The 15,827-nt window shown below is 43.4% G+C and overlaps 1 protein-coding gene across 1 annotated transcript in view; it reads right to left on the bottom strand.

Moving 5' to 3' along the window:
• Positions 1-15,827, bottom strand: part of LOC122931114 (electroneutral sodium bicarbonate exchanger 1) — a 287,005-nt gene that overhangs the window by 120,421 nt on the left and 150,757 nt on the right. The window contains exons 3-5 of the mRNA XM_044285063.1: positions 7,860-8,006; positions 7,108-7,243; positions 2,103-2,263 (exon numbers count right to left, since the gene is read on the bottom strand). Coding sequence (XP_044140998.1) covers positions 2,103-2,263; positions 7,108-7,243; positions 7,860-8,006 — 444 coding nt within the window. The remainder of the gene's footprint in view (positions 1-2,102; positions 2,264-7,107; positions 7,244-7,859; positions 8,007-15,827) is intronic.

The raw sequence follows: 15,827 nt of genomic DNA, 5'->3' as shown, positions 1-15,827 counted from the left end.
GAGTCGCTGTGTAGAGGCTTGTAACTTTGTTCCCCAGAACCTCAATGACCCCAGGGCCGCCCTTCAAGAAGAGTGGGATGCATGCCTCAGCAGACAATAAATCGACTTGTGAACAGCAGGAGATGTCATTGTCAAGCTGTAATTGATGCTCAGGGCCACATGACAAGTTTTTGAGACAATGACATTTTTTGTGGGGGTATATCCACCACTGTTGTTGGCTTTTGTGTAAAAAAATTGTTTGAGATGATGAAATCACCATTGCAAATGCTTCTACCTAAATGCCCTACTTTCACGATATAATATCACTGTAGTGTAATTTTTTTATGTTTTCCATAAATTTCACCCAAAAGCCAAATATCTCTAACTTTTTGTAAATAGTGTGTATATATATATATATATATATATATATATATATATATATAACCCTGTGCCTAATGTATACAGTGTAAAAGTAAAACATTCCTCTTACATGTAGTGTAGGAGGAATACATTTAGTGTAGTCTCACAAAGAGTAGTTAAAGGGTTGTCCAGTCTGGATGCCAACAATCCCAGGCTGTAACTTGTCAGCAGTAAAAAAATAAAATAAAAAAATCATCATGTGTCTGTGCTCCTACCATTCCTGCACAGTTGCTCTGTTCCACAACACTTTCTGCCTCTGCCAGACTGGCAATAGCTTGGTCCCATGGAAACAAGGACACCATTAGCAGCAACACTTGCAGGTGCTGTATTGCAGAGGTCGCCATTTGGCACTGTGCCAAAAACGTATACAAAGTGCTTCATTTAGTTTATAAACGATGCTGAGAAGCAATCGATCAATGCATGGCATGTGCAATCTACCGTATATCTTTCTCTCCATAGCTTGGTATTTAGCACTAACTTGAGGCTTTTGCACCACTGAGGTGGGACTAAGGACAGGAGACTTTTGCTTTTCTTTTCTAACTCACAGGTTACTACTGTGGTTGTTGGATTCTAGCCCGGACAATCTCTTTAACCCCATTCCAACCTCCACCATACATGTACGGCAGAAGTCGGGACTAAGATGGTTCCTGCTCAGAAGTTGCCCACAGGCAATGTCTGTGATCGGCGATAACACAGATCACTGACATAAAACCCCTCAGATTTCATGGTTAATTGCGACTACAGCATATGAGCGCTGAAACCCTAAGAGTGTTGCACTCTTGGGGCCCGAACAGCTCCCCCGCATGAGAACAAAGGAGCCATTCTGCTGTCATGGCAGCATATGGCCTTCTCAAGGATTTGGGGCAGGTCTCCATAGGAACATATTGAATCTCTCATAAATTGCAATATTAAATCATTGCAGTCAATGGAAGAAGTATAGGGAACAGCGTAACGGAAAATAATTAAAATGGATGATTTGACATTTTTTTGTCACTTCACCTCTCAAAAATTGTATTAAATTTTTTTAACAAAGGTTTTATATATTTTTTCTGAAGCAATAAAACACAAGAAAAACTATATAAATGGGGTATCATACCATGGAAACATTAGAAAGTATGCCTCTGGGAACGCAGCTAGTAAAACACAAAAACACAAAAAAAACAACAACCCTGAAAATCAGAAGAGGAAGGTATAATGGTGGTGTCTATGAGCGCTCCCATGGTCCTGGTCACCAGAGAGGGCAGCACTTTTTCCTATTGTGTGCAAGCACGACCACTGCTGATTGATTGTAGGGTGGTCATAACCATGGAAGTGAGTCGTGTATAATGTGACGGAAAAATGGTTCCAGTCAGCAAAGGAGGCAATATGGACAATCACAATACATTAGTAAGTGCCTTGTATTAACTTTCTCTACATGATAAATGCCAGTTGCTGAAGTGGGACAACCCCTTTAACACAAATGCAAAACAGTTTGTGCTCATACCCACTGAGTCAGCCCCAAAAACCTCAATAGACACCCCACTACAAAGTGTATCCTGTATGAAAAATTAGAGGATAATCCACTTTAGTTTTTAAGATAACGTGGATGCAAATACACGAATGTTTCTTCTAAATTCTAGTGCACGCCCTGTTCACATTAGTTCAAAAGAATAAGGCGCTTCATATTGTTGAAAGGAATTGCCGAGATGAGATAATGACTTTACCTGCTATCTCCTCTATGGTGTTTGCACGCATGTCCAGCTGAACCGTTCCATTTATAATACAGCTCCTCAGTTCAAAAAGACTATGTAGAGAGAGGGTGGCGACATATGGTTTACTCCAGCGTTCTCCTCCATCTTCTACATCCTCCTCAAACTTTAACCACCTGAGGTCACAAGCAAACAGAAGAAGAACACAGTAAAATATCAGTTTACTACAAGTCTTAACTTGTCTGACTGCACAGTAACCATTCCACAACTGGGCCTACACGGTGCAGATACTGAACCAGCAGGGAGTACTGTGGGACTTCACTTCATAAAACTGCACAACTGTAGGATCAATAACACAATATAATTAGATAGGCTACGTTCATAACACGGTTTGTAGATACGTTCAGCATTCAGGCGGGAAATGCTCCCAACTCGTACAGCAAGCAAGTCCATAGACTCCACGTGTCCAACGTACACCAAATGAGTGCCCTTATGACATCGACCAGGCAGATATATATACATTGGTGTACCTGGAAGACATTTCCAGTTTATGTGCTGAGCGCAAAGCCAGTATGGGATGTGAACAGAGCATAAGGCTAGATTCACACTGGCGCTAAAATCTTCTGGCAGGCTGTTCCGCCAGAGAAATAGCCTGCTGGAGTTTACTGTATACAGCCTGTTTCCAGCATTAGCACCAGGATTTGGCCAGACCAAAAATACTGCTTGCAGTGGTATTTGTCTGGCCGAATACCAATACGAATGCCGGACATAGGCCAGATCCCAGCCGGGTCCCATTATAGTCAATGGGGCATGTTGGTTGCCCGGCCTTTTCTGGCTATGCCAGATACAAAGAATTTTCCTTGGTGAGCTAGCTGCAGAGGATTTCTCCAGAACTAGAAGTGCCAATTTACGGAGCAGTTGACGACAGTCTCAAGGCGCTCTAACATTAGTAAATGTGGGCCACTATTGAGACATGCTCTCAAAATCCTCGACAGGCTGCAACTCACATCACAGCCACTGGGTGGCCACGTGTAGCATAACAAACTCCTGTAAGAGTTTCAACCAGTCAGTTTTTTTTTTTTAAAGCTTGCCATCTCGCTCTGCTCATTTCAAAAGATGACAAGCCAAGAGGAAAGGTAAGGAACGACACATCTGTATGGTAGATGTCAAGGGTAAAATGATCAAAGGGGAATACACAATTTAAGAACAATCCCTTTCACCCAGTTTCTGCCCTCTGTGTTCTAGAACTACTAATAACCAGGTTGCTTGTCACACTTCTTCATAGAGCTGTACATTAGACTTTTGTCTAGCTGAGGGGTATGGTGCTGACAATCCCACCCACCCTCTGCATCCCCCACCCAATCACCTTTTCATATTCCACTGTTAACTGATTACTCATTTCTATTTTTTAACCTGAAGTTTAGGAATTTTCCTTTTAATGAGAAAAAGAAAAAAAGTGCTAATTATTTTTGACAATTGAATTCTGCAGAGAGTTAAGCGCTCTCATTCTAGAGAAACCATTTGGAGCCTGCATATGTGTCAATGACACCGCCGTTAAATAGGAGCTAATAAAAAAGGTGTTTCTCCCTGGTGTTTACAATGGCGAATGGTGCAGTGAACGATCGCCGATATCACTTAGGCTTTAATTAGCTTACTATCATAGTGGGTGTTACATATAATAATTATCAACATGAACTGAGACAGCACCCCACTTATGCACTCGTGTCCTTATACTAAACCATATATCATATATAGTGCCAACATATTCTGCAGCGCTGTACACAGAATGCATGCAAACACCTTGTTTTTTTTATCTACTGAATTTCATAAAAACTCCCAATGTAGTTAAGAAAAAAAATAAAAAAAATTGTACTTTATACAGATGTAGCCGAGCTAAACTTGACTCTGTTAACACGTGGCAAACTGTTATCTCAGTTATCTCGTGACAAAAGCCATTGAAATCTATTGAAGACTCAGTTAAAGGGGTTTTCCGGGTTCAGAGCTGAATCCGGACATACCCTTATTTTTACCCCCTGAGGCTAGCATCGGAACATCTCATGCTCTGATGCGCTACCTTGCCCTGCGCTAGATCGCACAGGGCAAGGGCTCTTTTGTTTTCAATAACACACTGCCGGGAGGAAACTTCCGCCCGGCAGTGTGTTCGGTGACGTCACCGGCTCTGATGGGCGGGCTTTAGCGATGCCCTAGCAGTTTTACTGGCTAGAGCAGCGCTAAATCCGGCCCATTGGTGCCGGTGACGTCACAAGGGTTCCTGGCAGCCACCGGATCTCCAAATAATGCCTTTGCCCTGCGCGATTTAGCAGAGGGCAAAGGACAGCATCGGAGCATGAACTGCTCTGATGCTCAAGTCAGGGGGGCTGCCGGGGGGAAAATGGAGGGATGTCCACGATCAGCTCTGAACCCAGACAACCCCTTTAACATTTTATTGCCATTTTTTATTTATTTAAATGGGGTTGTTTCAATACAGCAAATTGAATTTATTATGTAGAGGAAGTTAATACAAGCCACTTACTAACGTATAGTGATTGTCTATATTGCTTTCTTTGCTGGCTGGATTCACTTTTCCATCATATTATACACTGATTGTTTCCATGGTTACAGTGGTGGCCGTGTGTGTAGGAAACGGCACTAGCCTACGGTGCCGGACACCAGAGACGCCGATGCTTTTTCCTATAGTGTGCAAGCACAACCACCTCTGACAGATTGCAGGGTGGTTGTAACCATGGAAACAAGCAGAGTATAATGTGATGGAAAAATGCATCATGCCAGTAAAATAAAGCAATATGGACAGTCACAATACATTAGTAAGTGGCTTGTATTAACTTTCTCTACATGATAAATGGCACTTGCTGAACTGACACAACCCCTTTAAGGGGTTAACCATCAAGTTTAGCTTGGCTGCATCTGTACACTACCCAACAGGGCTCAAATTTGTGCCTTTTCGCTCAGCCCAAGACATATGACAACTCCTTATAGCAACACTGGTATGACTTGTAGCACCCTATGACACCTGTATGATATCTAGCAGGGCCACACTACTTCAATCTGTGGCTGTCAGAGGAACTGGTGACATTCTATTGCTGTGACGTGTGGTACTACAGCACCTATCATTTATACTGTACTAAGCACCGTAATGTATTCTTTTTTTTTTTCTTTTTTTTACAGGGTTACTTCAGGCATTACTGGTGATTGGTTGGTTGGTTGAAGTGTCTTATTTCAGAAAAGCCAATGAACCTGTCAGCATGCCTTAGAAAAGTGCAAAGAAAATGTGAGACCCACAGGAACATGGAGAGAGCAGAGCCACACCTGCAAATGTTCCTCTTGTTCTGATTTGAACCCTGGAACCCATTTTTGGTAGAAGGGTCCCCTAAGATGATCACAAGGTATCCCTGTGAGGGGATGACTACTTCATTGTCCCACAGCCCCTCAGGCTGTTCAGGAAAATAATGATGCTTTTGCACGCAAGCTGAATCAGTTCTGACTGAGACTGCGTTCACCGTTTCCATTTTCCGTCCAGATTGCCTCCAGATTACATATGTTTTTCACGTGAAAAAAAACGGAAGAATAACACTCAACATCTCCTAGCAACGATCAGTGGAAAAATGCATTGCATCCAGATGCTTTCCGTTTTTCAAGGCAGCCGAATTCTCTTTTATGGAGCCGGGGCTGTGTGAAAAACTAGCAATACAGAACATACAGCTATTTTTTCCTGAATGCAAAGAGGATGCGTGAAAAACAATTAGACAGTGGAATACATAACTGCAACATGAATATACAGCGCCTTGCTAAAGTATACACCACCCCCCATTACTTTTTTCGTATTTTGGTGCCTCACAACCTGTAATTAAGGCTACTTTCACACTAGCGTTCGATCGGATCCGTTCTGAACGGATCCGATCATAATAATGCAGACGGAGGCTCCGTTCAGAACGGATCCGTCTGCATTATTTTAGCATATAACAGCTAAGTGTGAAAATAGCCTCGTACGGATCCGTCCAGACTTTCAATGTAAAGTCAATGGGGGACGGATCCGCTTGAAGATTGAGCCACATTGTGGCATCTTCAAACGGATCCGTCCCCATTGACTTACATTGTAAGTCTGGACGGATCCGCACGCCTCCGCACGGCCAGGCGGACACCCGAACGCTGCAAGCAGCGTTCAGCTGTCCGCCTGTCCGTGCGGAGTGGAGGCTGAACGCCGCCAGACTGATGCAGTCTGAGCGGATCCGCTCCATTCAGACTGCATCAGGGCTGGACGGCTGCGTTCGGGTCCGCTCGTGAGCCCCTTCAAACGGAGCTCACGAGCGGACCGACGAACGCTAGTGTGAAAGTAGCCTAACATGGATTGTTTGAGGATTTGCTGATCATGCCCACAACTTTGAAGATCCAAGTCGCTTTGGATAAGTCTCTATGAGCTTGCCACATCTTACCACTGGGATTTTTGCCCATTCCTCCTTGCAAAACTACTCCAGCTCCTTCAAGTTGGATGGTTTGGGTTTGTGAACAGCAATCTTTAAGTCTGACCACAGATTTTCTATTGGATTGAGATCTGGGCTGTGACTAGGCCATTCCAACACATTTACATGTTTCCCCCTAAACCACTCGTGTTGCTTCAGCCGTGTGTTTGGGGTCATTGTCCTGCTGGAAGGTGAACCTCCGTCCGAGCCTCAGATCATGCACAGAGTGGTACAGGTTTTGCTCAAAAATATCCCTGTATTTAGCACCATCCATCTTTCCCTCAACTCTGACCAGTTTCCCGGTCCCGTCTGCTGAAAAACATCCCCACAGCATGATGCTGCCACCACCATGTCTCACTGTGGGGATGGTGTTCTGTGGGTGATGTGGTGTGTTGGGTTTGCGCTAAACATAGCATTTTATTTGATGGCCGAAAAGTTTAATTTTAGTCTCGTCAGACCAGAGCACCTTCCTCCATACATTTTAGGAGTCTCCCACATATTTATTCACGTGATATTTTCTCTGAACATTATATTTTTTTTACCTTGCTGTCTCTTTCCATTCAGCATCCGCACCATCTTTAACACAGATTTCGTCCAACTCTGTGAACAGCTCATGGGGAACATGTTCTTCATCCTCTTCTGTTCCAAGGATGAACTGCACTCTCTGGGACGGTGTGTCTACATTAAAGACAAGCAGACACTTATGTGTATCCGTTATTTGTACTGTGCCAACAACATACACCAAGGGCGTAAGACTGGTTTCTGGCTGCAAACCCCATACATGTCCTCGCTGATCCATTTTTTACGCATCTAGATAGATTAGCACTAAAATCTTCGGCAGGCTGTTTCTGGCAAAGGAACAGCCTGCCAGAGTTCATCGTATCGTCATAGCCAGATATTACCATTGCCCGCCGGATCCCATTGACTAGAATTGGACCCAGCAGGTCTTTAGGATATCTGATATGCAAAGCTGTATCTCTAGACACTGATTGGATTGGGAGTTATGATGTTTAAAGATAACAGCACCTGATCCACAGACATGAGATATACAGTACAAGTATAGTCCCATTCGACGAGTTGTGATGTACCCCCACCAACCTGATATTGATGACCTATCCGGATATCAATATCAGAATCCCTGAAGAACCCTTCAAAACATAAGTAAACTCATTGGGTTGCTAAATTAAAAGAGTGACTGGACACTCCACTATTCAGGAATTAAATGAATACCGTGTCCATGTAGTGGGCATATTGTTCTACTGTAAGCAGGCCTTGAAGCAAGACGACTACATACCATGAGCCAGTGACTCATCGTGGCCTTCCTCTTGTATAACTCCCTTCACGCGGTCTCGTTTTCTGTGCTTTTGTCCATGTGTCCGATGATGTCTATGGCTTTGCCGACCCAGTGGCATCCGAACTCCAACATACAACGTTCTGTGTCCTGGAACCGGAATATGAGATCACATTTAATAAACTGTTATTATGCAGGTATTCTCATTCATGTGATACCAACTGCTAGTGGAACAGAGACTCTTTAGCACATGCAAATGCAATAATTGGACAGGTAATCAGGCCAATTATCGGGGAGGAGGATAAGCCATCGATACTGAACTCCTTTAAAGGGGTTTCCCCATCTCACTGTTTCCAAGGCAAGATGGGACTAAGCGCCAGCCCCCCAGGTGGCCAGACTTACGGATAGAGCCGAGCGGACTGGTGCTTCATTGTTACGGCAACTCCCATCGTAGTGAATAGAAGCTACGCAAACAGAGTAGCAGAACAAGCTACACAAATTCTATAGAACAAGCTCTGCTGCTCCGCTATTTCCGAAATTCCCACTGTAGTGAATGGAAGCTACGCACAGTTTTGGAAGCAGTGCACCTTGTTGTGCTACGCTGTTTGCTTACCTCTCTTTCACTACAATGGGAGTTACGGAAACAGCGGAGTGCCGGTCCGCTCATCTCTTTCCACGAGGCCGCTGCTTAGTCCCATCACACCGTGGAAACAGAAAGATGGGTCAACCCCTTTAATTGCATCCATAAATTTTATTTATTTTTATTTTATTTTTTAAAGTTCAGTGACTCCTACCATCAGATTGAATCAACCAATAAATTCAACTCAAGAGAAAAATCTTGCCACGTACTGTATGTTAAATTTGTAGTTAAGAAATAAAAATAAGGTGAAAGCAGACAGCAACCATCGATTCCACCAACCCAGGGTCATTTGCTACTGTTCAATGTCACTTAATAAACTTGGCATGAATACATTTTCTATCCTTAGTAAAACAACAGGAGACAGAAGAAGACGGAGAACGTACAAAGGAAGGAAGGACAGAATACACAGAGCTGTCAGAAACAGAGCATTATCCATCTGCTCAAAAACGGCAAGTGGAGCTTTTCAAGGTTAATTGTTTTTTAAGTTGTTTTTATATTGAAAGCTGTTGTGACACAACATTAGGTAATGGCAGTAAATCCAGAGCCGGATGTTTGTCCTGGCAAAAGGGATTTTTCCAAAACAGCTAAATGAATAAATTGCAAATTAGGTATTAGGCTGAGCTGCCACAGACTTTGATAGTGGTGATAGCGACAACCGTACATAATCAGAGCTAAAGTCCATAGAAATACATCGAGTCACAGTGCATTCAGTACTTGCCTATTTCATGTACTAGTCGGGCAACAAATGATCAACATGAAGAACCTAGACTGGAAAACTGCATGGAAGTCAAGAGCCGTCGGCACCAAAAGCTGTCCCACAAAAGTGGCTGGATGGCCAAAATGCCAAACAAAAATAGGTTATGACCCATTTTCTATACCTTATAGGGAATTCTGAAGAGAGCGAGGTCCGTTTAAGTATCATCATTTACTAGCCTAAGCAGAACTGTGCAGGGCTTCATTTGTCCAGGGGTAAAACTGCAAGGAAATACAACTGCTGCTTGGTTCTCCCATAGATGGAGGCATGGTGTGATAAGCTTCTCATCCTTCTAGGGACAAGCCCCTTTAAAGTCTATGTCTGACTGCTCGTTCTCTGGCACCCCCTGACTTCTGTTGAACTCTCTAAGCCAGGGCTGGCCAACCTGCGGCTCTCCAGCTGTTGCAAAACTACAACTCCCAGCATGCCCAGACAGCCTACAGCCATCAGCCTACAGCAGGGCATGGTGGGAATTGTAGTTTTACAACAGCTGGAGAGCCGCAGGTTGGCCAGCCCTGCTCTAAGCTAATTTATGCCCAAATCAAGGTTGAACTTAATTTTGCCATAAATCAACTTGGGCTACTTTCACACTAGCGTTTTTGGGGGAACAGTCATGGATCTGCAAAAACGCTTCCCTTACAATAATACAACCGCATGCATCCGTCATAAACGAATCCGGTTGTATTATGTCTTCAATAGCCATGACGGATCAGTCTTGAACACCATTGAAAGTCAATGGGGGATGGATAAGTTTTTCATTGTGCCAGAGAATGGATCCGTCCCCGTTGACTTACATTGTGTGCCAGGACGGATCCGTTTGGCTCCGCTTCGTCAGGCGGACATCAAAACGCTGAAGGCTGCGTTTTGGTGTCCGCCTCCAGAGCGGAATGGAGACTGATCGGAGGCAACTGATGCATTCTGAGCGGATCCTTTTCCGTTCAAAAAGCATTAGGGCAAAACTGATCCGTTTTGGACCTTGTGAGAGCCCTGAACGGATCTCACAAACGAAAAGCCAAAACGCTAGTGTTAAAGTAGCCTAGAAGAAAGTTATGCGGGGGAAGGAGGGTGCTGGACAACAAGCAGTTAGAAATAGACTTTAAAAGTGTTTGTCCCTAGAAGGATCCCCAGGTCATGAGGTCATGTGCAGTTATACAGGGAGAGGTGAATCTATAACCCTCATCTTCTCCTTGCATCCTTTTAGCATGTCCTCCATGCCCCCACTCTCACACTTCCTCCTCTACACTGGCTGAGTTCAGAGACAGCAGAAGGTTGGCTGCCTGCGATACAGGTGGAGATAGCACATTTAGAATCTGGGTCAGGAGTGAGAGCGGTAGATAAGTGCAGCTCCCACTTTATCTAGCTGTATCATGGCTAGAATCAGGAGCTAATATCTCTAGCTGTTATACAGTCTACAGCAGCTAGTAGCAAGGACGTATCTCAAGTGCCACCCTGCAAGGATGTATCAGATGCGTCCTTGGCAACAAAAGGGTTTAAGGCTATAGGCACCTTTGCATTTGTTTTTCTTATTATTTGTGTCCTAAATGCAAAATCAAGAAAATTAAATAAAAAATTCCATATCAGCTTGCGTCTGCAGAGTGTGTGTAAATGCTTCTTCTAGTTGCTGATGCTGCTTAATCAGAATTAAATCCAGGGTGCTGCTCCTGCTTCATTCCGCTCTCTGTGCCCCCCCCCCCCCCCCCCCCTTCCTCTCTTCCTTCTCTTAGTGTTGAAAATAGGAGCAGGAGTTTTTACATCACAAAGGACAAAGGCTGTATTATAAAGGAGGAAAGCAGACACAAGCCAGTTTGCAGGAAGAAGATCCAGTATGTGCTATTGGGAAGGACATCCTCACGAGAAAAGTCTAAAGCAGCAGGTTCTGTTTTTTTACTCACACTAACTACTAACAAACATGTACTGTATGTAAACATCATTATTTTCTAAGTCATAAGTTATCTATAATCTTTCATCTATAGGCATAGCATCCATGGAAGAAGACCACACGGCTGCTATGGGGTCCTGTGAGAAGGTGCCTGGCGCTTAGCTCCTTCTGCAAACACTGCATTTTCATGTAGCTGCCACTAGGGGGAGCACAGTGCAAAGAGATTTTACAGCTTTCATTGCAGTTAGTAGTAACTGTATACACTCCTATGCACTAAGCTCCCCCTATTGATGGCTTCAGCCAGACAGTTTTGTAACACACTGTAAGAGGGAAGCCACAGGCCTAGATCTGTACAGGGGAGTTTTAGCAATGTATGTATGCCTGCTGTGTGGTTTAAATGGTGTTCAGAATGAGCGCCATGTTTATAAAGCACCCGTTCCAATTTTTGCAATAAACAAATCAGATAACATGGGTAAGGCAGAGGGCAACTTTTTTATATTACAATTTTTTGTAAGGGACTGTCCCACGAAAAATATTCTAGTTTTCAAACCAGCACCTGGATCTGAAAAGTTTTGCAATTGCATGAAATGAAACATTTAGTATAGCCACAGAGTTATTCAATAAAATATCTGTATAGCGCCACCTGCTGTTTGTTTCTTTTTCTTTGACCTGCTCACTGAGATGGCCGCACATGCTCAGTTTCATCCTTCAACTGCCTCCTGAGCTGTGATAGGGAGAGCTGAGACACGCCCCCTGAGCTACAGCAGAAAAGACACACCCCTTGAACGGTCAGCTCGATATAAATCTAGCAGAGCAATGAATGAGGAGATCTCTGGATCCATGTGAGGTACAGGGCTGGTTCTAGGTTTGTTAGAAAGAGACTGTCATGTTCTATATGAAGTCTGATTTTAATTTTTTACACTAGTAATGGGATAACCCCTTTAATCGTAAATTTGTCAGAAATCTGGGGCACAGCATGTTGCCTGAGAGTGTTTGATGCACACCTACTGGGAATCTGGGTGGGACAGGGTGGCCCATACTAAGTTTTGCTAAGGAGTCCTATGAGATCAGTGGACCCCCCTTTTTTATTCCTTTTATAATGCAGATGTAACTAGTTGGTAGCTAATGGTCAATGGTTACTGCCACCCCACCCAGAAATCTAAAACACCCCCCTCTTAAAAGTAACTTCCATTTATACATGCCTACATACATTACCAGAGATGCCCACAGAAGGGATATCCCCTTTATAGCGTAAGCCAGCTAAAATTGTCCCCAAATTCTTCCTAACCAATATGGCAACCAAACTACTTCCACTCAAGTCCCATTTAAGCTACTCACCAGTGGGCATTTCTGACTAAAGCACTGCCTATGGTAAGCTAATGGTCAACAACTGGCGAAAGCCATAGCCCCGGATCTACGCTGTAAAATGAGGAGCTGAGTGTGAGTGTACATTTTAGAGAACATCTGTGTAGAAAAGCTCTTTCAATGAAATCCCTTCCTTCCTATCCTCTGGCTTTCAAATGGCGAAATGGGGAATTTTAAATGCTGCTCTGCGTGAATTACTACTGCGGGAAAAGAACGGATGAAAATAATTTTTAATAAAGCTTTAACATTCAGCGAGACAACGCATCTAAAAGATCAGGGTAATATTTGCTGTGCACTTAAATGGAGAAAAACTGCGGAGAGCGGAAATACCAATTCCATTTAATATCCTGCCGTAAATAAAGAAAGAAATGTGAAGAAAAACCTCTTAGCAATAAAATGCTTGTTAAAAGCACGGTTCTGCAGGAAATGACCCAATGTTCATCTCGCTAACGCTTCTCTTCTGCGTAGGGTTTTAAAATAGAGATGAATAATGATCTGTCAGTAGGACTAGCATAAAGATGTGTAATTGATATATTCTCGGCGCAATGCGTAGCCTTCCATCTCCTTGACAGTACTGGATATATGAAAATGTTTACGTAACAGGCCATTCTTTCCACGGAGGTGGTTATTATTACAGACAAGAGTCAATTCAATGGCTTCGAGCGCTGGAAAATCGTGCATTAACGCTCCCATTAGTTATACAATGCGTGGGAGTAAGACACACTCAACGTCACGTGGACCCCAAAGTAATAACATGTCAAGTACATGGGACTCCATATATACACCGGGATAGAAGCAATGCTTACAGGCCATGAACACTTTCACGGGGGATTTTTTATTTATTATTATTGCAATCTACTCATACTGGGCTACATATAATTTTTTCAATTGGTCTTTATTAAAAATTTTCAGTCTCTGTTAACCTTTTCAGGACCTCCACTGTACAAGTCTGGTCTTTAAAGATGGCGCTCACTCATAACTGCCGGGTTTTTGCTGTTACAAAGCAGAAGCCTGGAGGGAATGTCTGTGATCAGCGTCAATGCCGATCAGGGACATTTAACCCCCATAGGCATGGCCGCATCTGAAAACGCCCGTACTATTAAAGTAAAAAAATATCCCATACAACAAACGACAAAAGGGAAAAAAAATCAAAATAGCGAATTCACAATTTTTTGGTCGCTTCACCTCCCCAAATACTGAAAAATGATCAAAAAGTCATACACATATCAAAACAGTATCAATAGAAACTACAGATCGTCCTGCAAAAAATTTATTCTGACACACATCTGTAAACATAACTATAGCTATATAAAAAAAAAAAGTATGGGGGGCAGAATACGGCAATGTAAAGAATTTTTTAAATATATTTTTTTCAGTATTAAAACACAAGTAAAATTACAGTATATAAACATGGTATCGCCATAATCGTACTGAACCAGAGAATAAAAGTAACAGGTCATTTTTACCGCAAAGGGAATGCCATAAAAACAAAACCCATTATACTGTGGCGGAATTACAGTTCTTTTCCAATTCTATTCGATTTGGAATTTTTTTCCAGCTTCCCACTACAATGTATGCAAGAGTAAATGGTGCAATTAGAAAGTACAACTTATCCTGCAAAAAACAAGCCCTCATAAGGCTATGTGAACGGAAAAATAAAAGCTATGGCTCTGAGAAGGCAGGCAGTGAAAAAACAAAAACGCAAAAATTTCAAATTGCTGGGGGTTAAAAGGGATGTCTCATCTAGTCATTACTAAGGCCCAGCAAGGAAACAGCTGAGCGCACTGCTTTTTCAGTAGCTCTAATTGCGGTGGCTGACAGCTACGGAAACAGTGTAGCACAGCAAAGCTATGTATGCGGTTTCTGAGGTAGGGATATAGTATAGCTTGCTGAGCTATGCCGTTTCCATAGCTCTCATGCACGGCTAGAGCGCTCTGCTGTTTCCCGGCCAGGAGGTGGTCAGGACTGTGTCTCATCTCGCCTTAGTAACAGCGAGATGAGACAACCCCTTTAAATTACAGAATAGCAGGCTTTCTGTCCACAGCGAGTCCAGTCAGATAGAAGCCCTGAGGGTCCCATGTGTAGCCCTTCTCTTGGAATTCCTGACAGCTCATAAACATTCATTTAAGGCATATTTTTATAATTTTGATAAGAATTTAGCTATAATGATAATGTTTAATAAAGACTAATAAAAAAAAATAAAAAAAAAGATTTTTAGACCAAAATGAGTATAATGCAATGCTAAAAAAATAAAATAAATTGCCCACAAAAGGTGTTCATAGTTTTCCCGCATTATCACGTACATGTACGTGAGCGAATGTGGCTCCTTGCTGCATCCTCACGTGCATGTACGTGATGGGATCGGGCAGGTGCAGCTGTTACTGATAGCCAGGCCTCTGCTGCATCCGACCAGGATCGGTGTGTGCGGTGATGCCGGCAGATTAACCCTTTCATGTAGGGCGGTCAGCGCTGACTATGGCACGAGCGGGGTATACAGAGAGAGAGGGCCCCCTCTGACTCCATCCCCCCCCGCACTGCGTTGGCAGGGGATCGAGGGTTGCCATCGGAGCTGCCAGCCTACGGAAGCACAGGAGATCCAGCCTGAGCGCTGGGTCTCCTAGGCAACTGTCAGTGTTTCACTGTGTGAAACACTGACAGTAGAGGTGGCCTTGCAGTTGGCCCAGCGGTCGTTTCACAGCGAACATTGCTCGTTCGCGATTCGCCAAACAAGTGAACATATGGAGATGTCCGCCGGCGCCATATTCTTTTACATTGTCAAGAACTTTGACCCATGACACATCCATCAGGTGGTACAGGACAGCCAATTGAGACGTTTCAGCACATGAACATACCCCCTACCTTATAAATAAACCTGATCTGGCGCCATTTTACATTCAGTCTTTTGCCAGTGTAGGGAGAGGTTGCTGTGTGGAGCAGGGACAGACTGTTAGTGACACCAAACGCTAGCTGATAGGGCCACAAAAGTCATTTTAAGGACTGGTATAGGTGTGCTATCGATAGGTGTGACTTACTGAGGGGTGTGATATACCTATAATATACTTTCTAACATAGAAAGTATATTATAGTGCATTTCTATAGTCCAGCAGTTGTGTGCGGTTCTGCTGCGATACTGCAGGTATATAGAGTGCCAAACGCTATTGGAACAAATAATTTCTACTGTTACCAGTTGCCCCCCCCCCCCCCCAAAAAAAACTGATTGCAGCAGTGGTGTTATATACCAATAATATACGTTCTATATAGTGCATTTAGGTAGTGCAGCATTGGTTTGCGGTTTAGCTGCATTACCTCAGCTACACATAGTGACAAACGACA

The sequence above is a fragment of the Bufo gargarizans genome, chromosome 3 (assembly GCF_014858855.1).
Source record: "Bufo gargarizans isolate SCDJY-AF-19 chromosome 3, ASM1485885v1, whole genome shotgun sequence".
In the NCBI taxonomy this organism is placed as follows: Eukaryota; Metazoa; Chordata; class Amphibia; order Anura; family Bufonidae; genus Bufo; species Bufo gargarizans.
The sequence above is the reverse complement of the archived record's forward strand: the minus strand, read 5'-3'. Positions and strand labels throughout refer to the sequence as shown.